Genomic DNA, 27,417 nt, shown 5'->3' with positions numbered 1-27,417 from the left:
AAACTTTAACAGAAAGACACAAATTCGACTTTTAGCAATAACAAAAGAAAACAGTCAAACACAGACACACAATGACACAAATTCGAAAACCATTTGTTATGTAGTTAAAAAAAGCAGCGCAAACATAAACTTCGTTCTCGGCCCAGTATTTAAAACTCAAAGGCCCAATGATTTTCAATGGCGAAAGAAACTGAAAATAGCGTTCTTCCGACATTGACGTATTCGATGACGTGAGCACAAAGGAAGCTCCACATGAGATTCTTCTTCAGGTATCTGAAGTCACTAAACACGTCAGCATTTTCCCCTTGGTCAATCTTTCTATTCTCTTCTGTATATATATAATCTCTTGGATTCAATTTCGAAGGACAAGAAAAAACAACATAACCAAGAAGAAGAAGAAGAAGAAGATCATTTGGAGCCTGAATCGCAAAAAAATGTCAGGGATAGAATCTGCGTACAGACAAGGAAAGAAGGTGGTGGTGATCGGCGGCGGAATCGCCGGCTCCCTCGCCGCGAAACTGCTTCAGTTCGATGCTGACGTCACCCTCATCGATCCGTAAGTTTTCTTTTTTCTTACAAGGAGTCTTAAAACACCAGCTTAATCTCAGATCATCATCATTACTATATCAGGAAGGAGTATTTTGAAATCACGTGGGCGAGCTTGAGATCCATGGTGGAGCCTTCTTTTGCAGAAAGAACACTTATCAACCACAAGAACTACTTCAAGAACGGCCGTTTAGTTACTTCTCCGGCGGTCAACATCACGGAGAGCGATGTAATGACTGCAGATGGAGCTGTGATTGGATATGATTATCTAGTGATCGCTACGGGTCATAGCGACTTGTTCCCCAAAACCAGACAAGAGAAGCTCTCACAATACCAAACAGGTAATTAATGATCTAAACCCTCATGCTTGTAAGAAACTTATGACTCAAGACTAGTTTTGTCTTTACAACTGATTCTTGTTTTGTTGCAGAATATGAGAAGATAAAATCTTCTGAATCAGTTCTGATTGTTGGTGGAGGACCTTCTGGTGTGGAGCTAGCTGCAGAAATCGCAGTTGACTTTCCGGAGAAGAAAGTCACATTGGTGCACAAAGGACAAAGACTGCTTGAGTTTGTTGGAGAGAAAGCTACTCATAAAGCATTTGACTGGCTGGCGTCGAAGAAAGTGGAGGTGATACTGAACCAGTCCGTGGATTTGAGTTCAGCTTCAGAGGGGAACAAAACATACCGGACTTCAGGAGGAGAAACTATACACGCAGATTGTCATTTCCTCTGCGTTGGGAAGCCTCTGTCTTCTCAATGGCTTAAAGGGACTGTTTTGAAAGATAGCTTGGATGGTAAAGGAAGAGTCATGGTCGATGAGCACTTGCGGGTTAAGGATCGAAAGAATGTATTCGCCGTTGGAGATATCACTAATATCCCTGTAAGTTCACAAGACCATAACATTTTCAGTTTTTTTAGATAGTTTCTTGTTTTGGTTATGTAATGATTTTTCAGTTTACTTATATAGTTTTTTGGTTAGTATCTTGTTTTGATTATAAGATTTTTTTGTATGCTAATGGTAGGAGATGAAGCAAGGATACATAGCGGAGATGCATGCTAATGTGGCTGTGAAGAACATAAAGGTGATGATGTCTGGTGGGGAGAAGAAGAAGATGTCTACATACAAGCCCGGGTCAGAGATGGCCATTGTTTCTCTAGGAAGAAAAGACTCGCTGGCTCAGTTTCCATTTGGGTCAGTCATTGGTTGCCTCCCAGGTTTGATCAAATCAAAGGATCTATTTGTGGGGAAGACGAGGAAGACAAGAGGGCTAGACCCTAAACGTGTTCAAGATTGAGTTCTTCACTGTGTTTCAGAGGTTCATCTTGAGAGAGAGAGAGAGAGAGAGAGATGCCTTTGTGCACATATGTAATCATGTTTATGTTTGTTGTGTGGAGTGAGTGTTGGTTTGCTTACGTTGTTTGTGTGCTGTATCTTTGATGTTAAATTGGTATTATTTGAGTTCATGTTTTCACTTGCATTCCTATTTTTCTTCAACTTCTCCATCTACTTCTATCACATTTATCTTCACTACGAGCGCAAGTTTTCAGCTATGGAGAACCTTATCTTGTTTTTACCTCAGTTCACAGTACAGGTTGCGTTAGTCCTCTGCTTCTATAAGGATCTAGCATTCTGTATCTTTCTCCAAACCGTCGCGTTTGTGGCTTTCAATAAGGTGTATATATATATAATGCATTACTTTACTCGCAACCTTCTGGTTCTGATGTAATGTTTGATTGTTCAATTTGGCTCTAGGTGATAACAGCGCAATACTTTGTGTGGTTCTATTGCTTGCTGCCTCTGATTCTACCGTGGAGCCGTATGAAGCTGAAATGGGAAGGCTTGTTATGCTTGATCCTGTGGATTGGAGCTCAGACACATTGGTTCTTGTGGGAATACTAGTCTGGTGTTTCCGGCAGCATACACATTTGTTCATGCAGCGCCATCGAGACTCTCCTCTCTTTAGACAGTGTGGTTCCAAAAAATGTTACAAAACTAGACTGATGTCCAAATGATTGTTTGACTTCAAAGATAGAGACTGCTTTTGTGGAGAAATGTTTTTAAGTCATGATCAATTTGGTTTGATCGGATTCGGTCGAGCTTAATCGAATTCAGCTGAAATCACATAATAATAAAGATATAACAGAATTTATGTTTATTAATCTGGTGAATTTTACAAATATAATTATTTTTAATGCTGGTTAATTGTTAAAGTTTTCAATAAATAATTATGAAATAAAATTTGAGTCCAAACTATATAAAATTAATGATGACACAAGTAAAATAAAATAAAATATAAAACTAATATTTGACTTTAAATATATAATTAATATTTTAACTTTAATATTAGTTTTAAAATCATTTTTGATGGTAAATTATTTAACGAGCTTATTTTTTTTCTTTTTATCTAGCTAATTCAGATATGGTTTCGATTTACGGTTTAATCCAATCCGACTGCTGATTTCGGTCCGCGTCTAAACCGATGAGACAATATTCAATTCACAACTTTATTCGGACAGATTTGAGTTGTGTAATAAATTAGAAGCACAGAAACAGAGCCGTCGTGGGAATCCGTCATCGTGTGAAAATCTCTGAAAGCATCAGACTTTGCAGAGAGAGAGAGAGACCTTAAAAAACAATGGAGAAGAAAGGGGAAAACGAAGAGGAACCAAACTGGAGCGAGCGAGTGGAGGATCTCGTCGCATCCGGTGACGTCACGGCGGCGATCTCGTTTCTCGAGTCTTTAACGACAAATCTCCACTCGCGCCTCTCTTCTTCTTCTTCATCCTCAAGAACGGAGTTGGGGCTTCAGTTAGCAGCCGCTCTGGCCCAACTGGCGAATCTCTACTCCTCTCAGGGACTCTCTCTCAAATCAGACGAGCTCCTCGCTCGCTCTTCCCTCGTAAAGCAACGAGCTTTAGATTCCGATCTTGCCGCCTCTTCAAGGTATTAGGTTAATCGAGATTGTGTAAAACGTGTTGCTCTGATCGAAAGATGGAAACTTTGTATGTTTTATCGATTCTTAGGGTTCCATTATATATGATATGATTGCAGAGGTTCCTGTGATGCAGAGACCGCTCCGGAAACTAGTGGTTCCAATGTTGATGGTTGCCCCTTGAACTCCACAAAGGCTGAGTCTTCAGATGATGGTATGTGTTTCATTAACACCTATGCATTTGTTATGACATGTGAGTTTAGAGGATTGGAGTAACTTGAGGTGTACGTTACAGATTGGGAAGCCCTTGCGGATCGTGAGCCGAGTACGTTGCTCTCTGCGGAAGAGTTGCCTCAGATATCAAAGCTTTCTGTTGAAGAACCTAAAGTGGAAGGACCTAAGAGGCGTGGAAGGGGGACTTTTACGTATAACAAGGATGTGATGTACAGTGAGTCTAGGTTTGAAGATTCAGGAGATAGCGATGTGGCTCGTGGTGGTGGCTCAGAGAAGACTGATGAATCACTGAAAGGTATAAAAGTCATATTGGTTATTATTAATGTTTTAACTGGTTTTAAGCCCAAGACCTGAGTTTCTTTTCTGGTATAAAAAAAATGCAGCCAAGTATGGCACACGGCATGTACTTGTGCTTGCTGATTTCTCTCCGAATTTGAGGACTACTGATCTGGAGAGGCTTTTTGTGGACTTCAAAGACAGTGGATTCCTCATTCGTTGGGTTAATGATACAACAGCACTTGCAGTCTTCAAAACTCCTTCAACTGGTAACTTGATTTTTCTCCGTTTCATTTTGTGTCTAAACCACTTAAACATTTTAAACTGATAGCTTAATTAATGCTCAATGTAAAGCTAACTGAGTTAATATAGTATCAGACTAGAGCTTATACTAAGACGCTGACTCTATGTGGTTTTGATGATTGTGTACAGCTCAAGAGGCTTGCAAAAGGGTTCAGTGTTCATTCACTATACGTGTTCTTGAAGATCAAGATTCTCTTTTGGGCTCAATATCTGGAAAAGGTAATTTATTATTTCCTGTTTTATCAGAGTTAAAAATCTTTTTTTTTTCACCTGAATTCTCTAATGTCATCAAGTTACTAGCTTTAATTTAACACATCATTCTTCCTTAATCAACTGGGTCAAGCTAGCTTATTAATGAAACACCAAAAACGCATATGGATCAGGTCAAATGTTGTTGCTTCTGTCTCTTATGTGTGTGTGTGACCATGTTATGTTTCAAATCTACCTTCAGATTTAGAACCACCGTCTCAGAGACCAAAGACATCAGCGAGAACAGCACAACGGTTGATAGCTCACAGCATGGGACTGAAGCTACCGGCTTCTGGATTCGGTTCTAAAGAGCTACGAGACCAAGAAGCTGCCCGGAAAAGCAGGATCGTCTCGAGGCAGAAGCAAAGGGACGATGCTTGGGGAGATGACTGACATATTAGCCGTACTGTTCGGTTTGCCCGAGTTTTATGGCTTTACCATTTGTGTGTGCTTGTTGGTTACAAGCCTCAGGTCTTATTACACTTGAGTTGATTATTTCATTAAGGCAAATGATTGTAATGTTTTTTGTGTGTTGAATTGAATCGTTTGGAAAGTGGTTAATGGCATGAAGCAACACCAAGTCTTGATATATGCATTGTTGTCCCAAAAAATATCGTAATTGTTTGATCTGCTTTACATTTTCACCCTCCTTTTTAATTTCATTATCACTTTTTTTCTTTCATTCAATGTTCACTTTACAAGTAAACATTTGTTTTGAAGTCTTTTCTTTTTGTTTTAACATTTTTTTTAATAAAGAATGGGTGAATAAATTATCAATCGACTTGAACGGAATCAAAGATGGGCCATTCCATTGTAAAAGGAAAAAAAAAGAAAAAAAAAGTTAATACGAACATACAATTGGTTAGAGGAAAAGAAAACAAGAAAACATGGGTGTGACCGATCACCAAACAAACGGGAAAACATTAACAAAAGCGGATGTCTCGTCAACATTCTCCTTAACTACAAAGAAACCATCAATAAAATTGTACGGACAATCAGACATAACGCAAACGTTTTGTCCGTACTGTGAGCTTTGCCCAACTCTTTTCATTCTCTAGTCTAGTTTCTCACTTTGATTTTGCATAAACTTCTTTCCTTTTTGTCACGATGATTTTGCATAAAGAACGTTAAAGAAAACAGTGAACTAGCTCTTGCAATCAGCTAACCACTGAAATGTAACTAGTCTGGTGCATGCGTAGACTATATGAGCATCCAACTGAATATTGTTCTTACATTTTATTCCCAAATAAACATTATAAATTACAAAAGCTGACGATGCAGAACTACTTGCTTGTTACTACTTGCCTTGCGTGTGGTAAGGTGCAATTTGATCATTTCTTATTTATTCTCAAAATAAAAAAATAATTTGAATTAGAAATAAGTTGTAACCACATACAAAATATATTTATAACCATGAAAGTTAGCTGGTTTTTTCATCTTTTGATGTACGCCTAGTGTGTCTCATGAATCGGTGCCTTCTGAGTCCTTATTGTTGTCGGCCACCTTTATATATCTTTTCCTTTTAGTTTCACTACGCAGCATCTTAATTACTGTGATTCGCTGACATTTTCGTTACAAGCTTGACGGTGAGCATGTTCCTTGACAACCTAGCTACCAAGGATATATATATATATATATATATAAGTGATCCAATATACGTCACAATTACATATGTAATGACTAACTTATTTCTTGATGTGAGACCACTATATATGCTGCCATACACTCCTATATGAAATGTTAGTCGCGTAAAAAATGCAATAATATGCGAAGAACAAGGTACCCAAATCTAAATCTTACAACCATCGGGCAAAATCGTGCAAGATAGTGAATTTAATTCTCAAGCATGTTGTATGTAGAGTACATTTCCAATCCATAGCACGTGACATACAAAAATGGCAAAATGATTTGGGAACCACAAGTCTCACGTGGGAATATATCTTAAGTGTTACCGTACGGAATTTGCGTGAGATCATATCCTTGTTTTAATTGGATGGTCGAGAGCAGTAGTAAAGTGATAATATCATTTTTTTAATATATTTTCCTGTCAAAGAGATAATAACGAATATTAAGATGAAATTTCCATCAGGTTGTACACCATATAGTATATGTTTGTGGCTGGCAACGTACTGTGTTCGCTCCTTTCATTTCACTTCTAATGATTCCTCCAATTAATCAAAAAGCAATATGAGCCGTTGATCTCACCGCCATTGGAACGGTGGCTCAAAAGACTATATGCATGGTTCACATAACTTTGTACGTTACGCGTTGACGTTAGGTTACTAATTATATTTTTTTTATTCCAAAATGTGCGTTATATATGCAACTATATTTTGGTAAAGAAAATTCACTAGCGGCTGCTAAATTAACAAATGAGATGCTTTTATATGTTTACAACCATGTAATACAAATTTACAAGGGTGATTATTTTAGTTAAGTTTTACTTTGCACTAAATTAATTGGACGTGTCAACTCATGCCAAGTTTCAAAAAAAAAAAAAAACTCATGCCATATGGCACACTTGGCATCCTCCGATTTGTCAAATTTGCTACGTTGGAATAGACTACACATAATGGAAAAATTCCATCCAAAAGAAGAAAAATTCTCCCCCCCCCGTCCTCCATCTTCTTTGCTTTTTAATTCCCACATTGTATTTTTTTTTTTTTTTGATAATCCAGGGTTCTCCGCTTAGCGGATCATTCCCTGGGCCCGGTCAGGCAGCGGTCCACTTCACCCGGGAGGGTATTAACCTGGGCCGAAGCCCAGTACCACTAATGGTGACATGGATGAGGCAGTTCGCCTCCGGCTGGCGTCAAACCCGGAAGCATGACAATTGGCCCCCAAGGCTCTAACCAGTAGAGCTACCTCATCCCGTCGCCCACATTGTATTTTGTTATCATTTTCTAATACAAATATATTTAAAAGCCAGTTAGATAAAGGAAAAATCGTTCTAAAATGTTAAATTTGCGTTCATACATCTCTTTGTTTCTCTGCCACTGGATATTGCTATCATGCTCCACTTATAATGAAAGATGATCCCTTCGGTTAGATTTTAATATATACATGTACATTCCAAAGTGCATGTAACCAATCTTGTCCAATGGTTTAGGGACACTACTTAAGTAAAATATATTATTTATTTATTTTAATAACCACAAGGTGGTGGACTAGTGGTTTTGAAGAATCTTCAACTCCAATACGGACCCGGTTTTTAAACTCCGTGTGGCCATCTGGATTAACGTTAAATCACAAGAATACGTAGAGTATCGTGGACCTCGTGGAACTAGTCGGTTGACCTCAGTCACCGGATCCTCACGACTATCCAAAAAATATATTTTAATTGTCGTTTTAAAATTTAAATTTTATTTTATTTAAATATTATTTTATGTTTTCAATAGATTTATATATAAAATATTTTCGCCAATTTTACCTCTATTCTTTAAACTTATTAATTAACATAATTTAAAAATTACATATTAATTAGAGATAAAACATAAAATTTAATAGTTTTCTTAATCATTATAAAAGCTTAGAATGGAAAATAAAATGTTAATCATGGTAACAAAGGGTTCTGACACCCTGATTAAAGTGCTACAAAATGAAGTTCATATTTGAGCTAATAAGAAATATTAGACCTACAGAGTACAGGCTACGGCTTATAACGTTTTCGAGTCCTTCCTAGAATTTGATGTATGTGCTAATTTTTTACAGAAAAAATATGAGTATATGATGACTATGACCAAATTAACTGATAAATATATAAACAATGGACCAACTCGGTTCAGTCGGTTTAGTGATAAAGAGATTTTGGCTATAATTACTGATATATGAGTTCATTTCATGTTTTTTTTATGAGTTCGTTTCATTTCATGTTTACAATATTTGAATTTTCGATAAAGAGGTGAAACTACATTTTCAGTTCTTTTATAACCAAAAATATATATATAAACAACGGTACAAAAGGGGGAAACAAAAATGACTAAGAACTACGAAAATAAATTGTATAGCAAATTTTCATGGTAGTGGGGACTAGCCGACTAGGTAGCTTTATTCGGCAATAGATTGTAGTCTCGTAGACCACTGTTGACTGTCGGACTCATAAAAAATAGAATGTCTCGTAAATATAGTTTTTTCTGTTAAAAATATAGTTTAAAACTTTAAACTGTAAACAACAACGTAAATTCTCTCCCCGTCCGCTACCGTGGAGTTCCTCTCTGCACAAAAAAGCTCAACTTGTTAAACTGTGAAGGACTGCTGCAACAGATCAAGAGTAAATTCTCTTCATGGAGTTCAAAGGCCTTATCTTTTGCTGGTCGGTTATTGCTAATCAAGACAGTGATCTCAGGGATCACAACTTTTTGGTGCTCTACATTCATACTTCCAAAAGCTGTTGTGAAGAGGATAAATTCCCTTTGTGGAATTTTCTTGTGGAAGGGAAATATAGACGGGCACCACACAGCTAGGGTATCGTGGGCAGTGGTAACAAAACCGAAGGAAGAGGGAGGACTGGGTGTAAACGACCTACTACTATGGAACAAGGCGTGTGGTCTAAAGCTAATCTGGCTGTTATTTTTCCAATCAGGCTCTATCTGGGTGGCATGGTTCAAGGAGGAGGTTTTAAACGGGGATCTCAGCAACTTATGGACTACCACCCCTAACAGGAGGTTCTCTTGGCAAGTGAACAAACTACTGAAATTGAGTCCTCTAATCTACCAGTGGATTCACCTTAAGGTTGCCAATGGTCTCTCTTGCCGGTTCTGGACTGATCACTGGTCTCCTTTTGGTCGACTAAGAGATTTTCTCCAATTGGGTGCTCGCTCTTCCTTGGGGATCGCAGACGTCGCAACTCTTGCTTCCCTCTCAAACAACAATACTTGGCTCCTTCCTCCTGCACGATCGGAAGCACAGGTCCAGTTGCAATCTTATTTAACTACTATTACCTTAACTGAAGAGAATGACTCTTATGAATGGGTAATAGAGGGAACCTTGTATCAGAAGTATTCAATTGGGATTGTGTATCGGAAGCTTCGAGTGCAGGGACAGCCGGTATCTTGGAACGCAATTGTCTGGAATAAAGGAGGCATCCCACGTCACAGCTTCTTGACATGGCTATTTGTGCTGAACCGCTGTCCGACAAGAGATAGAATTCTTGGATGGGGGCTACAGACATCGCCGCTATGTCTGCTCTGTAATGTGATGCCTGAGAGTAGGAACCACCTATTCTTTGATTGCCACTTCTCCTGGGGATTATGGGGTACATTGGCGCCTCGCTGTGGGATTACTCCCAATCGCTCCTGGGATTTAACGATGGCGCAGCTTCAGGGTCAAACTGGGAGGTCACCGCGAGGGAAGCTAGCTCTCCTATGCTGGCAGAGTTGCATCTACTGGACGTGGTCAGAGCGGAATGCGCGCCTTCATCGAAACATTTTCCGTTCGGTGGAAGGGATCTCTCGTTTGATTGATAGACAACTAAAGGACAGGATCCTGAGCCTCCGATCAACAAATCCTCGTGTCTCTTCGTTGATGATGCAGCAGTGGTTCGCCTAAACCTCAACTGGAAATTCTCTCCTCTTCCGCCTGATCATCCTCGCGACTCTCCGTTTCTATACTGTTCGATATCCTCGATGCTTTACTTCCCTCAAAAGAGCTATTGGGCTAGTGTTTACTGTCAATTGGGCTTGGGTTACTATCTTTTATGTGTTGGTTAACTGTTGGGTTTTGAATTGGGTTTCAATTATCTACTGGGTTGGGTCAAAAACATCTAAAGCCTAGGCTTGTATTATTTTATTTCTCATGCAATTTTAATATGAAAAAGGTCTTCAAAAAAAAAAAAAAAAAACAACGTACCTTTATTTAAAGAGCTTATAAGAGTGTTGGTGTTGTTGTTTTTCTTTTTACTTTTTCTTTTTACTTAGAGTTTTGGTGTTATTTCAAAATAAAAATGAAAGTGTTATCATTCATCAAGAATAATGTTCGTTTAGAAAAAAATCCAATAAGAATATCTACAAAATTGTAAATTTGATAAAGAATGTTATTCTATTAGACATTTTATAGTTAAAAAATAATACCCGCGGCCGTCCGAATATCAAGGTGTCTATATTCCCTCTTCCTAAAACATTTGTAAATTAACAAAAAGTTGGAACTTCACGTTTCATTGGCCTCCACTTGTTCTGGAATTTTATCCTAGTCTGTGCCTAGCCTCCTTGCTTGTTTATAGACTCACGAACGAACCCAATGTTGACAATAAATTAAAAATATCTTTTCTAAAAATATCAACCTAACTAAATACTACATCTCGAATTTCATGTCGACAAACCCGTTATCAACAGTAATAGATCCATAAATACTATACATAGAAAGACGTATTGACATTATAGATATCTAAATCCCACGTAGAACAACTGAAATTGTCTGTCACTAGCAGATTGACTCCTAAAAATTAGTTTGAGTTTCAGCCTAAAACGCCCCAAATTATCCCAAAAAGCTAACGCGATATTCCCATTATGCAGGGCCGGGCAAACAACTGATCGATTAGGACATCCAATTTTAAGGGGGTGTACGTATTTTCTTTAACTTTTTCATATTAATTCCTTTTTAGTATTATATGTAAATAAAATTATAGTTTTAATAAAGATATTATAAAAAAGTTTAACATTACTATGAAACTTTTCTTATTAAATATATTAAGTCAATACATTATAGAGCAATGACATATTTAAAAAGAAAATTCCATATTTCCAATGATTTTAATAAAACTAGGAGTGAATATATATAGCCAAATGTTTATGATAACATAGTATTGGTATACAGTAAACTCTATGAAATTATTTCCATTTATCATTAATAAAGTGAAAGCATGAAAATATCATCTCGATATGGTTTACTAATAGATGATTTCTTTTTATTGTGCTTTTTGTTTGATTTCTGTTTTTAAATTTCTCAAATAAATGATATATCGAATTTAAAAAGTTTTTTTTTGCAGTGCTAGGTTTAAAAGCTATTAAACAAATTGATTTATTTTAAAATTTTAATGTGATTAATACTATATATATGATATTAGATAAAAACATAAAATACAATTTATTAAAATTTTGTTTAGGGCATCTAAAAACATTGGACCGACACTGCTATATTTCAGAAATTTATTAAAATTTTGCTATATTTAATAAATTGTATTTATTAAAACATTGGACCGACACTGCTATATTTAATAAATACAATTTATTAAAATTTTGCTTAGGGCATCTAAAAACATTGGACCGACACTGCTATATTAAAATTAATATATGATCTTTGAAGAAGCTTATTTCAGAATTTTTTTTGGGGGGAACTTAGCGTTTTCTTAGGATTCAAAGTCATGCTTCACATGTTTTCCCAGACATATGTTACAGTAAACTCGAAGGAGATAGGATTTACGTACTTGTCATTCTGTTCTTTTGCAAGATATAGTATATAATACTGTACATTAATGCATGTCACCAATGAATGAAATTTTCACACTTAGTTTTGTAAAAGTATATCATTCTGGTTTAAATATTTGTTGTATTTTCCTATTTTCTTTGTATTGTCATTTAGTTGCATTAAACCGAAAATATTACCAAAACTTGAAACTTCTATTTTAAGTTATCGGATACATCGTGAATAAAAAATGAATAATTGGTTATAGAATTGAAATTTAGTGTTGTTGTGTTTCTTTGGTATGTAGGTAAAGACAAACCGCATCCATGTCTGGCTATCAGCCTTTCCCTTCTCTTCATGTGTGGCGACGGGCTCACTATCTCTTTGCACGTCCTAAAAGCTCTCTTGATCATGCAACTTTATATAATTACTATTATATTCTATAATTTATCTTTGTGGTTACCACATAAATGTTACAAATACTCAGAAAGGGATCAACATCGAGACCTTTTTGTTTAGTTACTGTTAATTATTTTTATTCTAATGAACGACGCTACGTATATGAAGCATCTTCTGCACATCCGTAGAGAGAGAAAAAGAGAGACAAAAGGACCCAACATGCACACAACAAGATACGAGCTTTCGGTTGCTTTCCACTTTCGTGATTCTTCTGTTGGGTAATCTCTTAGCTTGCTTTTTAATTTCCTTTCTCTAATCAGCGAATAAGTATTACTATATGATTACCTAAACACTCAAAACTTATCATTTTGTTTGTATTTTGTTCCCAAAGCAGAAATTTATATCCAATTTTTTATATATCCATAAGTTTTAATGATTTTAGCTAAAATATGGTCCATGTGGTCGGATGGTACGGCAAATTCGGAAAGATGTTAAATATCATGGATTTGAAACCTACCACCTAAATTTACCAATCTCCATGGTCAGATGTCATATATCTAATCACGTATAGCAATCGAGTTAGCATGTCGTCAGTGGAACAGCTCCTAGGGGACTAGTCGGGTCTCGGGTGGGATACTCCCGATTTATAAAAAGAAACTTAGTGAAAAGTGTCACATACCTTTTCTAATTGTTTTTCCACGAATACCTAATATTGATATAGTTAGGTATTTATATAAGCTCGTTTTCTCATATACATAACCTATATTTTCACTTTTATTTATTTTCAAAAAAAATATTTTCACTTTTATAGTATTTTAATACAGTTTTAGAATATATTTTGCAATGTTATGTCTGACACGTTTCCAAAAAAACACTATGAAACGCAATTGCTGTGTTATATTGTTTGAGAATAATTCTGTGAACATTGAACTATATCAGTTCTGAACCATTTGAGACTGTTACATCATGATGCTACGGATATCTATATAGAGGGAACTTCTAATTAATATAAATGGAATGACAGTATATTCCACGTATATATACAAAAAAAACAAGAGATAATTGGGTCAATATACCCAAATCACAAGAAAATTAAGAAACTACCCTAAAGCAAGAAAAACTATGATTTACTGTAGATATTTTCATCCTCCTTTCCCAATTTATCTCTGCCCGAAAATTTCATATATTTTTCTTTTTTTTTTCTGTATACATATATTTCTCATTTATTTCTTTCTTTCAATTTTTTTCAGCCCTATTAAAATTAAAACTTTTTTAAATGAATCGATCTTCTTCTTGAATATGCCACCTACTCCGCTTTCTCCACTCTACATCTTCATCACTGTCATATTAACAACGTCGATGTTGAATATACGAACAAGTGAATAGCACAAACTCAAAAAAAGGAAAAAAAAATCAAAGAAATGGTTCTTTCTAGGATTTCAAGACTTCAGAAAAATATAACTGGTAAAGAGGAGAGAGAAGATACAATACATAAGAAGAGAAGAAACAGTGAAACACATCAAATAATTAGTATGCTAGCAAAGCATTTTAACTCCTAACAAATTATACATATTAGTTAACGATAGCTACTTTAACCATTTTACCAACCAATATAAAAAGCGATAACATGTTTTGTAACAATTAACCAAACATGTATCAGTTAATCGTAATATATTATATAAATTATTAATACAAGTTCCATGTTAACGTACTAATTTATTTCATAGCATCTAGGGTAATAATGTAGCAACCAATTTAAAAAAATGATAACATGTTTAATAACGGCTAACTAAACATATATCGGTTAATAGAAACAATATCCGATAAAATGTAACTGCTAAGTTTTGACGTGCAATGTTATATGACTTGTTAGACCGGTAATCAATTTTGTACCATTTAAACAAATTATGTATCAGCTAATGTCAGCTATTTATTAACATTTTATAGACCCTTTCAAATATCTTAACATGTTATGTAACGGCTAAGCAAAAATGTACCTGCTCGCTATATAGATTAGCACCTCCATCATCTTGGTCGTGGTCTTCACCACACCATCAAACTGCTACAAAAAGATCTACGGGAAGATGATTCAGGAAGATCTACAAGTTGAACAAAGTTTTCTTTCACTTATCCTGCCACATGTCACCATCGCATAGCATCTGCTTTTCCTTCGCAATCTCCTCCACTAAAGCCAAATGCATACTTTCTCTGCACAGAAACAGATCACGGCCAATATTTCCTGAAATGGTTTCCCTTTTAGAATAAACACTAATTTTGAATAGAAAGGAAGATTTGGAATGGAAGAAGAAAGAGAGAAAGAAAGAAGAAGAAAAGAAAGAAAAAAAAAAGAAGAAGAAGATTGTGATTGTTTGGTCACGAGAGAGTGAAAGAAAAAAAAGGATGAAATGATTTGGGCAGGGGCAGGACATGAGCAGGGCAGGGACAAATTTGGGGTTTAAAAATGTTAATAGTGTTTGGGATATTTACTTAAATATGAAATTTTTTGTGTATATAGAACCTAATATCTGAGTTTGGCTGAAAGAACAGAGAGAAAACAGATCTTGGTTTCGTTGGTGGTCGACTCCGGTGGCTCACACAGCACCGGAGTCGGGTTTCGTGGTCTTATTCTCAGGTTGTTTTCCTTATTCTGCTTGCTCTTTGAAGGTGTGGTGAGGATCTGTCTGGCTTGTGGGTTGTGGAGATTCCGGCGTGAAGGACCGTGACGGCGCGTGGAGAGCGATTTCGGTGTCCAACGGTTAGGGGTTGATCTTATCTAGATGTGGAAGACGTGTGCGATGTCTTTCGCCGGTATCAGAGAGTTTGGTACTCTTTTGAATCCCTAGATCTACTCGCCCCTCCTCCAGTAGTTTGTGCTCTTGGTGCCTTCTTGTTTGGACTTTATCTTCCTTGTAGTGGATCCTGGATCCTTGCTAGCTTTTCTTAGGGTTTCGTTAAGTTGTGGATTTTGTCTTCTCTGCTGGATTGTATCCGATTAATCTTTGATGGAGTGTAGAGTTTGCTTAGTTGGTCTTTGATTCTGCAACGGTGTAGCAGGCTTCGTAGTGGTGTGTGTTGAGCAGGTGTAGGTTAGTGTCGAGAAGAAGCTGGTTTCAGGGCAACTCTTCATCTCTCTGTCTCTTAGGAGCCCTTCTCCCATTCCTTGAGTAAGTGTGTTTTCCTGGTCTGTCTCTGGTCTCTATTATCCTCGGTGGCTTCTTGAAGTTGAAGCAATAGAATGAGGTTGTGGCTTTGAAGCGTCCAGATGAAGGTTCTGTTGAGAAGGGGTTTTTACCGGTTGTTGCTTCTGTTTGGTTTCTGTCTTGGTTTCGTCAAAATGGTTCGTGTGGTTCTTGCTGTGTCATCGTGGACGGGTGGTTCAGATGAAAGTTGCTGCTCTCCATGAAGAAGTCTTTAACGGTGTGTGCTCTCTTGCTTTTGATGGCAAGACATCCGGCTGGTCATAGTCAATTAAGTTCTTTTTCTACTATCTCCTATTGGATTGTTTCTGGATTCAGTTAGCTAGTTGGAGGAGTGTAGTATCTTGGCTATTGTTCTGTTTAAGTGCTCATGTCTAGTCTTTTGAGCTTTAGTCTCTCTCTTTTGGGTTTGGTTTCTGGAGATCTTGTTGTGGTCTGCCAGCTTTAGTATTTAATCTTGTATGACTCAATGTTATCAATGAAAATCATCAGATGGAAAAAAAAAAAAACCTAATATCTCAAAAAACAATACAAATAGATAAATAGGAATCCAAAGCTATCGTTTTAGACTTTTAGGTCTTTTCATTTTTCATCGTGTATCTTAAATGTGGGTTATTCTTTTAATTGATTCCATGCATGATGTTTACACACACTTTTTTGTTGTTAAAATGTTAACACACACTTACACCAGTATGTTTACAAATACTAGCTACCAAAACATCTCTAAAAGTGTGTAAACAAATTAACTACGGAACTAATTAAAATAGATGTGGAGAAAACCAAAATATTAAACAAGAGTTTTTGGCCTAGTAGTAATGAAACTCCAGTTGGAGTATCTGTTCTGGGTTTGAGTTGTTTTGGCCACTTTTTTATCTATAAACTGTGCGTGTCCAGATATAAGGATTCATGGAAATTAATATGGGTTTACCGCATGAGATCTTCCATGGTAATAAAAAAAAAAAATATTAGCTTAAAAAAATAAAAAGTATATCGGCTCTTAGGTCTTATGTATAGGTTGCACATTTTCCCAAGTAGTGAAGAGACCATGGCATATTCCACACAGCACCGGTTCAAACATTGCTAAAAAGTCTTAAGAGCACCTCCATCTTAGGGATGGAGGAGATTTCTAAAGCATTAAATTGTGATAAAAAAAAAGTAAAACAGTGATGAAATAGAAACACACAAATTCTAAAAGCGTAAAGGATTAGTTACTACACCTGATAGTTTTTGTCCAAATGGCTAACTATGACTGGTTTTTATTTTATTTTTATTTAAAAAATAATTGCAAAACCCTGGTGGTGCATCCGCTCCGGGTCCAAATCATTGTCCCCTATTTTAGGGTCCGGTTTTTTAAAAATATATATATTTATATTAAAATTATATAAAAAGGGCCAAAATTTTTGATATATAAAAATACTTTTATCTTGACACAGTTTTATTTTAAAATATACTTCTAATATATTGAAAATAAAAACAAATACCTATTAAAAAAACTCCAGGGACAAAAAAAAATTATGCCCCTACATGACATTATTGAGCCGGCCCTGTACTAATTCAACATAATCGATGGCCTTAAGAAAATCAATATTTTTTATGAATGTTCTCATGACTAATTTATGCATGAACTTTATTTTTTTGGTAAATTCAATTTGGGAAACATTAATTGGTCCGCCAATTCATTTTGGTCCTCCAAAAGAAGAAAGGCAATTCCTTTGCTTCCATCTTAAGCGATGTTTTTGCCCACAATGGTGTCTCTCGCTATCTTCCTTTAACCTAATTGGAAATGTTTGTTCTTTTTGGATGTCATTGCCTTTGTGTATCCCCTTTTGGTGAAATTTTAAACTACCAGTTTTCATGTTTTGTATCTATATTACTATATATCCGTATTTTTTTTTGTCAAAAACAGCACAAGTCGTTTGAGAAACATTAAAAATCTCTATATAGGTTTGTGAAGGTTTCAGGACTTCATGACATTTTTCATATTTTATTTTATAGGAAAAAACAGAAATTAATACAATTTTTTTCTAACTAAAATAATGTTTTTTTGAACTCTAACTAAAATAATGTTGGCTTATGCTAAAACAAAATAAAATAAATTTTTCTTACATTTGTCTTCCTAATAAGTAACATATGTATATGTATATATGCTACCATCATGGTAGCATTGTAAACCAAGCTTCACATGTTTTATTGTTCTTGTCTGTATTAGTGATTTTGTCAAAGAAACTATCGTTAGCTAATTAGGAAGACATGCATGGATCATATAGCGGAAGGCAGGGGTGGCTAAAAATATTTGAATAGTTTAGATACTTAAATATTTTGGTTATTGAAAGTTTATATACACATATAATTGTAATTTTAGTTTTAATATTATTGTGGGTACTTACACAGATATATTATCAGTCATGTGTTACGATTAGGGATTAGACGTAGCGGGCCAATATTCTGGAGATAGGATGCGATCACACCACTCAAAAAAGTACGAGAACGAACTCTTACAATCAATGTTACAGAACAATACATGTAAGTACGTAGGGGTACACAGTTGATAACTTTTTGATACTTTTAAAACATTTTATCGTTTTGTGATAGGACCAAATGATCTTTTTTTTTTTGACCAAATGATCTCATCATCATTATCAACACCAAATATACTGATAATATATACATATATACGCACGTAGACATACAAACCACGTACACTTGAGGACAAAAAAATATTCAGTCTTCGTATCCCCATGCAGACGTCTCCGTCTCTCGGACCGTATCCTACTCTTATCCAGCAACTTGTGTTTTTTTCCAAATAGATTTCAAACGATCACGATATATATAATATATTTCTTTTTGAACTGAACATAGTTGTTAAAAACTATGGTTATTAATTTTACAGTTTAGAACCATACTAATTTTACGCTTTACACCTAATATTAATTTAGTTTAGGAAAGCTTGGTTCAAGCAAAATAATAGATATGCATGTGCAATCATCAAGTGAATTATTTACTACTAGTTGAGTTGTAAGTGAAAAAAATTAGGACTGAGTTGTATAAGAAATGTAGATTTCTAGATATATATCATTACTAATCTAAAAGTTTATGATGTTTTTTATTTCTTTTAATTTTTAGTGATTTCTGTTGGTTTTGCGTTTTCGATCTCTTTGGATGTAACCGGATCAACAAAATTTAGAATTGAAATATGTAGAATGGATAATTCACCTTGATTCCAAAAATAACACCAGTTATAGTGAAATCGTAGAAGCCAAACAAAACCAAACCAAAAAAAGAAGCCAAACAAAACCATGTCTTACGTTTAGTATTATTAAACTGAATTAATATTTACATAATATATGTATATATTATTTAAATTTTATTCTGTAACAACTATGCCATGCTTTAAATTAAAACCCAAGTGGTAGAAAGGTAACTCTTAAACAATAGAAAATCCTGATAATGGCATCCAGCTTTCTTTGCATATTTATGGAACATTCTCATCGTTTTAACTCTAAAGAGAAAGATGAAAATTGTGACTTCCACAATGTGCCACGTTATTGGTTCAACAGAGTATCGATGCCATACGTCAACAGTTTTCTCTTTTTGACATAAATGTATCAATTTTTATATGTTTGATTTCATATCCGTTACTTTTTCTCCGCAGATGCATTATTTACAACTTGCAGAACTGATAGTCACATTTTTTAGTCCTCAACTTTGGTTGTCACCGTTATCATGATAGGCAAAATTAATTCTTATAGCTATATGACATATAACTAATCTGTTTTGATACTTTGATGTAGTTGGAGTAGTGGAAAACGAAATCGATAATTGAAAAAATAACCATACATTATTAGTAAAAAAAAGTAAAACCATTAATACAATATGCTAAGTTGCCAATTCCAAAGTTTAAGGTCAACACTCTAAATGTAGGAACATGTTATCTTCTTGGAGAAATAGTTAATTAGCAGAATACATCTTGAAAACATATGTTTCTTAGTGCATCATTATTAGAAATGTTTTCAAAATTTTAACAAGTATTGGAGGGTTTTGTATATAAAAAAAAATTTCCCAACAAATAAGAAAATTTGTGAAGAGTCATTTGATGGAGGACCCCACGGTACATGGTTCCATAATGAGAGAACCACTATATATAAAGCACATCTTCACTCCCCTCTCTTCATGTCACAATTTCGTCCATCAAACCACAAAAACATCATCTTCTTTCTCTCTTGATAACACCAGCACCTAACTCACACACACTTGAACGTTGATCTCTCTCAAATCTCAAGGTATGTTAACCGGATCATAATCAAATTAAGAGGGAGACAAAAATATTACATTTGTCGACTTATTGTAACCAGTGATTGTTAAAAACATTCAAACTATAATTGTGCAGGAAAGCGAGGGAATAGTGTTGAGAGATTCTGATTCTTTTTAAGATGATGGCTTGTGGCTTAAGCAAGAGCCTTGGCTTCTCTTCCTCGTTGAAGAAGCAGCAAGGCATAGTGACCATCCTTGGTGGCAGCAGCATTTCATCTGCACCTTCACTCAGAAGGACCTTCTCCGCTGACTTGTCCTCCAAGAACTGGCTCTCGCAGAACGAGGTGTCTCCTATGAAGAGGATCTCTTCCTCTGAGAAGCTCGGTAACTTTGGTGCTGACCCGTTGAGCTCCCAAGACGAAGAAGGATCAAGATCTGGGGTTGATATATGGGCTCAGATTCAAGAAGACAAGAACATGAAGAAGGATGAGACAGAGCCGAGCCAAACCGATGTATGGAGTTCGATTTTATCGGACAAGAAGAAGAAGACGGACACGGAGACGGTTCCTCCACCGTATGTTCATCCTCTGGTGAAACGTGCCAGCTCCTTGAGCGAGAAAAGCCTCGAGATTTGCACTGAGAGCCTCGGATCCGAGACTGGTTGCGAAGGTTTCTCCATGTATGAGGCTTCCTCAGAGACTGTAGACGCTGAGGAGAATCTTGTTCTTGACGTGATAGAGACCAAAGAGGAAGAAGAAACAGAGGTTGGTTTTGAGATTGAACGTGAAGCAAGAACGGTTCCAGATCAGACAAGCTGCATGGAGCTGCCTCGAGGTTCGTTTCCTCCACCGATTCGTTCTCTCTCGAGCCAGACGGGTTCTGCTCTTCACATGAAAACTCGCCGTGACAATGGTCGGCTGGTTCTAGAGGCTGTCTCTGTGCCATCTCACAACAACTTCTCCGCAAAGCGACAAGACGGACGTCTCCTCCTCACTTTTGCAGAAACTGACATGGTTAGCGACAAAGAAGAAGAAACTGATGAGGTTCAGTGGTACGATGAGGAAGAAGAAGAGCTTGCTTACAAGCTCAATGGGCCTCTATATAAGGTGGCACAGAAGCCTATTGGGCCTGTTACAGTTCACAGGTTGGCATGTAAGCCTATTGGAATACCAAAGAGAAACTCAAGATGGCCCGTCACAGATGAGTCCCAAACCAAATCCGACCTGTCCATGCCGGTTGTCCACTCTCTGCCACCGAGGCCAAGGGTGGCTCAGCTAGCTCGGTCAATGAAACCGCCATCCACGGTGGACGACACGGTAGGAGCCGCTTGCTTCAACATATGTGACTACTCTTGGAAGCCCACTAACAATGAAATATTGGGCCGAAACTCAAAAACTCAATTTCAAGCCCAAAACTATGTCCAGAATTCAGTGAATGACGGTTGGATAAACGGTTGCAAGGAACGGAGGAGGTCTCTTTTGTCCGTTGAGCCTTTCTGCATTGCCACTTCATAAATTTAAGACCTTACCAAAAAAGGAGTAATTTACAGAGGCATAAGCATCTAATGATTGGTGCAGAAAAAAAAGCATATTATGATATATCATATATATATACGAGTAAGTATACTCGTATATATTCATGTCAACCAAATAATTGTTGTTGCTACTGATGGTGTTCTGCTTTTTTTTTCATATCTATATGTTTTACCACTTGCCTTATTGGTTTGTGGATTAAAAATATAAACAACAAAATTAAGAATCAAGAGTTGTTTAGAGACCTTGTTAGAGTAAGAAATAATTGATGAGTGATGTGTTTTGTACAAACTTTTGTTGTTCCTTATTTGCTCAAATAAGACAGAGATTTCGTTTTCTTGATTTGTGTTTTTTTTTGCTAAATATTTTATTGTTTTTTATTCACCATATTGTGATAAAAGTTAAAATCATATCAGCAAAAAGGTTACTTAAGGAAAGCTCAAAACACATTCATTGGGCGTGACTGATTGTTGAGCTTTTCAAAAGTTTATATGTACACAAACTAAAAAACATAATCTGTCTTAAATTTGGAAACAGAGAAATAAGATTAGTTTGTTGTGTGGATGAGTATGGTCTATTCTTCTTCTGCAGCTTCTCGTGCAATTATACGTAACCAGAATTACTTATTTGTCGAACAACTGTAATAACATATACTTTTCTTTAACATATACGATATATATACCTCCCAAGTTATGTATAAAGAACAATGTAACACATTATGGTCTTGTATATGCACACTGAGGTGCACTACAACTTGCAAGTAAAATAGAGAAATGACACACGTATCTTTTATTGTATCACATATTAATTTTAATGAATAAGTTACTCGTAAATGATAACATATGCATGAAATTTGTAGCTCCTCGTCATTGCACATAAGAAACCCTCCACGACCTCCATCGTCGCCTGCCTCTCCACCAGCTGAACCGCCTGCCTCTCCACCAGCTGAACCGCCTGCTTCTCCACCAGCAACACCTCTGGGACCACCACCAAATGCTACACTGCCGCCAAATCCTCCTGCCCCCCCTCCAGCTTGGCCAGCATCACCAAATCCTACACTGCCGCTAAGTCCTCCTCCTCCCCCTCCAGCTTGGCCAGCATCACCAAATCCACCGCCTATTTCTCCAGTAATGCCTCCAACTCCTCTTCGAATCCAACCGCTGTCACCAGACTCACCACCACCTCCAGCAGTAAAATGAGTGACCAAAGCAAATACCAAAACAAACATACACGCTTTACGGGAGATTAAACCCATAATTGTCGATATTTGGAATTGTTTGTTGGTAGATATTAAAATTAATGAAAGAGATTATATGTTTTCTTTTCAGGAGATTGCTTGTGGCAAGGGTAGTATATATATAGAGAGGATTAGAGGGACATCATGATAATATCACTTATTGTCAATTGTGCATACTAGTGTGCCTAAATAAACCGGATCACTTGGTTTACTTTTTTTTGTAAGAGAGCTGTAGTTTTATTTGTTTGTTTTGTTTTTTCATGGAACACTGATTTATCCCTCAAAAGTACGAATCATTGAATAACAACGTTTTTAAATAGTCTATATATGCGGTTAAAACAAATGGGTATATACATACAACAAGCTGAAAAAATCTCTTGAAATCAAACTCTTTTTGTTACCAGTCATTTCCTTGACTTAGATATATTATAAATGAATCGAGAGCCGTGCTTGCATGTACTGGTTGACATTGTTGACCTGTATGATCTTCTGATCCTATCTTAAAAAAAAAGATTGAAAATTTGCTGTAGGATTCTCTCATGCTTCAAGCTAAACCCGTTTGAGCATCTCAACCTATCTTCCGATTCTTCCACGGATGATGTTAAAAGACAGTACTAAAAGGTGTTCTTTTCTCTTCTGTTACGTTACGTACACTACGAAGACATTTGTTTATCTTCTCAATTGTCTCTTCTAAGTGATGTTAGTTACTACGGCCACTGATTAAAACTAAAAAAAATACACTCGAAACTTTGATTCTGTGTTTGTGCTTTTGTTAATCCCATTATCTTTGATTCTTGGCCGGACCTGCCTATGTATCTGTTAGTTTAGACCCACTTAACCTCACCATTTGGCACTTAAGTACGGTTAGAAATGGCTTTCTGGAAGAGAACGCATTTGAAATAGTTAAAACGATTATGTCAGTTCAACCAGATACTGTTTTGACGTTTGCGTTTCCATATGCAGGTATCAAGCTGGAGAGACTTCATGAAAGCAGGAAAGAAGGTGCGTTAGATAGGAAAAACCCTACATATTTAATTATTTTATATTTCCTCCGGTCAGATTTCAGTTTAAGCTTCTGTTTTCATCATCCTTCAGGCCAAAAAGGGAAGAGACACGTCCTTCAAAACTGAAGACAGAGGATCCAAACAAATCATACGTCCAAAGGCCGGTCAAGAAAGGCTGATCTCTTTTACTCTTTTTTTTTTGTTGCCATTGATAGATTTGGTCTTCTCGAGTATGATGATCTCACACTTGTTCTGCTTTGTGTCTGTGTTTCTCTCTGCACATCACCAACTTCTTGTCTTTCCAAATACATCGGAAACAATTGACCTCACTTCTCAAACGCTTATGACCTTATAACTTCTGTATTGCGTCAGATAATGTTTTAGACATAAGATAATAAGCTTCGAATCTTTTTCTATTGCATGTTTAACAAACAAAAAGACCAAGAAAATAGCATGTTCTCTCTTCTTAGATAATCCTTGACACAAAACCATAATGGTACAGACCCAACACCTTGGGAGGGGGTAAAAAATATCTTGCTTATGTACATCACCAGATCCAAAAGAACCAAAAGAATTATAAAAATTACAACTTAGATAATCTCAAAAGTGGCTGCTTAATCTTTTGTTTTCGTGTGATATATATATAATGTGACAACAACTCACAAGGGGGTAGGTGCGCTTGAAGTACCAGGAAAACTGGTTTATTTGTTTCAAGCCTCCCCAAGGATAATCTTTTTTCGCCTCGTCTCTTCTTTAATCCTGAAAGTGATTTTTGTTCTTCACCCCAACGTGAAACCTGCCTTAAATACTTCTCCGGTCCAAAAAAAACTTCTCTAATATTTCTCATGCCACTTGCTTGCACACGAGAAATTCACAAAAAACTTTTCCCTGCAAAAGACATACGCAGAAGCAGAATAGAATATGAGACTCTGCCCATATTAAAAGACAAAATAAAGACCTCTTAAAACAAAAACAAATAATTAATAGAGCAAGAAACTGATACGATCAGGAAGTACATTTCATGGCAGATTTGTAGAACCCAAAATGATTCTTCTGTCTCACGATCAGAAAGCAGTGCAAAAACCTCTAAAAATAATCAAAACTGCTTTTCTTTAGCATTTCGCTGATAAACCAGAAGTTTAGCTCTAATCTTATCACTACAGCCAAAGTTCTGCTTATGTTTGTTACCCACTAAATGGTGTAAATCAAACAAAAGCCCTAGAACATTACAACTATCAACCAATCAACAGTGAAGTTCCTAAACCATAGCAACCCAAAAGGAGAAGGCTTTGAGAAACACTTACAGGCAAAACTTAATCTCTGAAAATCACCGAGTCCGCAATAGCCAGCAACGGCTTCAAGCAATCAGGAGTAAACTTGCGAGCAAAAAGGTAAGAGCTCGAGTGGCTCGACCTCCTGAGTCTCTTGATCAGCCCAGGCCCCACTTCTTTCGGTCTATAAGTATAAGGATGCCCTTTCACAGTCCCAGTCCAGTTCACCTGCGTCAAGGTATACCCAGTACACCCCTCCGGATCCTTCATGTTCAACAAAGTCGGAAAATAATGCTCCTCGGGGTAACACGCGTCGGAGCGGTAGCACGGGAGCTTGAACTTCCTCCACAAGACCCGATCTTTGATCGTCAGCAGCGCGTGCCTCCTCGTCATTACGAAGAACTGAGAACCAACACGGAACTTATCGAAGGGGACCTCGGGGAGCATAGCGTACCTTCCCCTAGCGTTGTAGCGTTTCCAGAGCCTCGGCTCGTCGGAGATGAGCTCGATGAATGTCCGGAACATGACCCGGACGCCTCCCGGGCTCGGATCCGGGTCGGACGTTTTGTCGAAGGTCGGGGACTCGAAGAGGGAGGCGTAGACGTAGCGGAACGAGTGGAGAGGGACGCAGTACTGGGAGAGGACGGCGAAGTAGGTGTTGGCCGGGTCGTCGAGGAAGGCGGTGGCGAGGAGGCGGCGCGTGGCGGAGATTAGCGTCGGGGAGGCTCGCGCGGTGCGTTTCGCGTTTGCGATGAATGCGTTTGCAAAGACTGAGCCTTTTTGGGGGCGAGTGATGTTCACGAAGGGGTCGGCGTGGACGTAGACGTTGTAGAGGGACTTGGGGTGGGAGGAGAAGAAGCGGTCCCAGATCGGGGCGAAGTGGAGGTCGGAGTTGGTGAGGAAGAGGAAGGCGATCTTGAGCTTGGGAGAGGCGGAGGAGAGGTGGGAGAGGGAGGTTGAGGAGGCGGCGGCGGAGGAGAAGAGGGTTTGGTCGGAGATCTCGTCGGAGATTGGGATGAGGGATTCGGCGGGTGGTGGGGAGGGGAAGACATGAGGGGCGATGAAGAGGAAGAAGATGATTGGGAGGGAGAGGAGGAGGGAGAAAGGGATGATGAACTGCTTCGAGTACATTGAGAGAGAGGAATCGAGAAACCCTAGAATGTTGCGCTGTCAATCCTCCATTGGATTTGGAGTTTAAGAAACCCGAAAGGTGATCTCTTTTAGCAACGATGGTCTTCCAAATCTCAATCACTAGAGACCCATCGATCGAGATCTCGATTTCTCCCTCCTCTCTGAACGAAATCGCAGTGGGAAGACGATGAATAAACCCAGAATGTCTCCAGATTTCTCCAGATTTCAATAGCTTCACAGAGATTTCTTCAGATTGAGAAAAACCTAGAAATCAAGAGGATCTCTCTCACACAGTAAGTAGTGGTGGTGGTGATGATAATGTAGAGACGATTGAGAGAGAAGAGAGAGAGAGGAGAGCGATTTGTTGTTCTGTTCTTCCTTTGTTGCGTTGTAATTGACGCGAGAAAATAGTTTCTTTTTTTTTATGAGCGGAGGGGTATTTGTGTCAATTACCAACCGACAAGCGTAACCCCTTACGTCGTCAAGTGATTGTTTATTTAGATCGATGGGGAAAGTTAACGGCGTTACTCCGTCGTTGATAATACTACCGTAATGGCTTCGGTTCGGTCGATGATGATGTCGGAATATGGTATTTTCCTCTTTTTTGATTTGAATAAACGTGATTGATTGATTTAAATAATATAATTAGATGTTGAATGTTGTATCTGATTTCGGTTGGTCCAACTGATCTGTTTAACTGGTCTGCATTTATTTGCTGGGATGTTATTTTACAAGTACAAAAACACGTAGTCAGGATCTTACTGATTGAGCCCTGGGTATTCTGAGATCCGGTCCAAGAGTAGTGTGCAGAGCTGCAAAAATAAGGGCCCATTTAACCTTTTTTTTTTCTTAAAAGGCACAAATTTAATGTGTTTTTTAAGATGAACACATTTTATATATATATTTTTTTAAAATGGGTCATACTTAAACATGGTCAAAATTCCAAATTTCTTCAATTATATTGTTATAAAGGACCCAGTTTTGTTTTGTTTGTTTTAGTGCTCTTAAAAGTGTCAAGGCCTACATGTCCAGAGAGAGAGCTATACCAAATAGTGGCAAACCCTGACTTTTTCTTCTTAATATGTTTTTCTCATATACACCACTATGTGATTCTTAAAAAACTATATTATCTGCTGAGATGTTTTAATTTACTTGTTACCCGAGTAGTATGTATAGTACAAGGTTAACTTTTTTTTTTTAAATATAATTTTCATAGAATCCTTATATCAAAGTGTGCTTGGAACAATTAAGAATATTAGATGGTTGCTAAAAGTCTAATTTCAGATTCTCATATTGTAAAGAAGCAAATCTACCACGAATGCTAGTTGTTGTTATTAGCATTTTCAAAACAATGTTAGTAGACACTCAAGAGAAAATTGTAAATATGCTTAATTGTAATGAAATACAACTTGACTTTTTAAAATATGATTTACAATATCAACCACTTTTATTTC

The 27,417-nt window shown here is 37.0% G+C and overlaps 6 protein-coding genes across 6 annotated transcripts; 4 read left to right on the top strand and 2 right to left on the bottom strand.

Annotated features, from left to right (window-relative positions):
• Positions 1–363: 363 nt before the first annotated feature.
• LOC130501160 (uncharacterized) lies at positions 364–2,012 on the top strand. Its single transcript, XM_056996024.1, has 4 exons — positions 364–556; positions 631–887; positions 977–1,428; positions 1,571–2,012. Exons 1-4 carry the CDS (start codon positions 435–437, stop codon positions 1,841–1,843), a joined length of 1,104 nt encoding a protein of 367 aa, XP_056852004.1. The 5' UTR covers positions 364–434; the 3' UTR covers positions 1,844–2,012.
• Positions 2,013–3,075: 1,063 nt separating this feature from the next.
• LOC108844618 (uncharacterized) lies at positions 3,076–5,132 on the top strand. Its single transcript, XM_018617900.2, has 6 exons — positions 3,076–3,492; positions 3,601–3,695; positions 3,777–4,010; positions 4,099–4,260; positions 4,424–4,513; positions 4,746–5,132. The coding sequence occupies exons 1-6, from the start codon at positions 3,185–3,187 to the stop codon at positions 4,934–4,936; spliced, it is 1,080 nt and encodes a 359-aa protein (XP_018473402.1). The 5' UTR covers positions 3,076–3,184; the 3' UTR covers positions 4,937–5,132.
• A 3,940-nt stretch (positions 5,133–9,072) lies between these two features.
• On the top strand, positions 9,073–10,090 carry LOC130501163 (uncharacterized). Its single transcript, XM_056996026.1, has 2 exons — positions 9,073–9,082; positions 9,126–10,090. Exons 1-2 carry the CDS (start codon positions 9,073–9,075, stop codon positions 10,088–10,090), a joined length of 975 nt encoding a protein of 324 aa, XP_056852006.1.
• A 9,624-nt stretch (positions 10,091–19,714) lies between these two features.
• Positions 19,715–21,657, top strand: LOC108844042 (protein FAF-like, chloroplastic). The gene is made up of 2 exons (XM_018617236.2): positions 19,715–19,817; positions 19,925–21,657. The coding sequence occupies exon 2, from the start codon at positions 19,968–19,970 to the stop codon at positions 21,300–21,302; it is 1,335 nt and encodes a 444-aa protein (XP_018472738.1). The 5' UTR covers positions 19,715–19,817; positions 19,925–19,967; the 3' UTR covers positions 21,303–21,657.
• Positions 21,658–22,036: 379 nt separating this feature from the next.
• LOC108845566 (glycine-rich cell wall structural protein 1.0-like) lies at positions 22,037–22,575 on the bottom strand. Its single transcript, XM_018618758.1, has 2 exons — positions 22,205–22,575; positions 22,037–22,106 (listed from the first exon to the last, which is right to left on the bottom strand). Exons 1-2 carry the CDS (start codon positions 22,573–22,575, stop codon positions 22,037–22,039), a joined length of 441 nt encoding a protein of 146 aa, XP_018474260.1.
• A 1,424-nt stretch (positions 22,576–23,999) lies between these two features.
• LOC108847995 (glycosyltransferase BC10) lies at positions 24,000–26,357 on the bottom strand. The gene is made up of 2 exons (XM_018621392.2): positions 24,866–26,357; positions 24,000–24,449 (listed from the first exon to the last, which is right to left on the bottom strand). Exon 1 carries the CDS (start codon positions 25,961–25,963, stop codon positions 24,875–24,877), a length of 1,089 nt encoding a protein of 362 aa, XP_018476894.1. The 5' UTR covers positions 25,964–26,357; the 3' UTR covers positions 24,000–24,449; positions 24,866–24,874.
• Positions 26,358–27,417: the final 1,060 nt, after the last annotated feature.

This window comes from Raphanus sativus, unplaced genomic scaffold, assembly GCF_000801105.2.
Source record: "Raphanus sativus cultivar WK10039 unplaced genomic scaffold, ASM80110v3 Scaffold0109, whole genome shotgun sequence".
Classification (NCBI taxonomy): Eukaryota; Viridiplantae; Streptophyta; class Magnoliopsida; order Brassicales; family Brassicaceae; genus Raphanus; species Raphanus sativus.
Note: the sequence above shows the minus strand (reverse complement) of the source record. Positions and strands in the feature narration are given on the sequence as shown.

Coding starts and splice junctions, on each gene's coding strand:
- LOC130501160 (XM_056996024.1), top strand. CDS start 435: ATGTCAGGGATAGAATCTGCGTACAGACAAGGAAAGAAGGTGGTGGTG. Junction 888..976: donor GCTCTCACAATACCAAACAG/GTAATTAATGAT, acceptor GTTTTGTTGCAG/AATATGAGAAGATAAAATCT. Junction 1,429..1,570: donor GAGATATCACTAATATCCCT/GTAAGTTCACAA, acceptor TGCTAATGGTAG/GAGATGAAGCAAGGATACAT.
- LOC108844618 (XM_018617900.2), top strand. CDS start 3,185: ATGGAGAAGAAAGGGGAAAACGAAGAGGAACCAAACTGGAGCGAGCGA. Junction 4,011..4,098: donor GACTGATGAATCACTGAAAG/GTATAAAAGTCA, acceptor AAAAAAATGCAG/CCAAGTATGGCACACGGCAT. Junction 4,261..4,423: donor CTTCAAAACTCCTTCAACTG/GTAACTTGATTT, acceptor GATTGTGTACAG/CTCAAGAGGCTTGCAAAAGG.
- LOC108844042 (XM_018617236.2), top strand. CDS start 19,968: ATGATGGCTTGTGGCTTAAGCAAGAGCCTTGGCTTCTCTTCCTCGTTG.
- LOC108845566 (XM_018618758.1), bottom strand. CDS start 22,575: ATGGGTTTAATCTCCCGTAAAGCGTGTATGTTTGTTTTGGTATTTGCT. Junction 22,107..22,204: donor GACGATGGAGGTCGTGGAGG/GTTTCTTATGTG, acceptor ATACAATAAAAG/ATACGTGTGTCATTTCTCTA.
- LOC108847995 (XM_018621392.2), bottom strand. CDS start 25,963: ATGTACTCGAAGCAGTTCATCATCCCTTTCTCCCTCCTCCTCTCCCTC.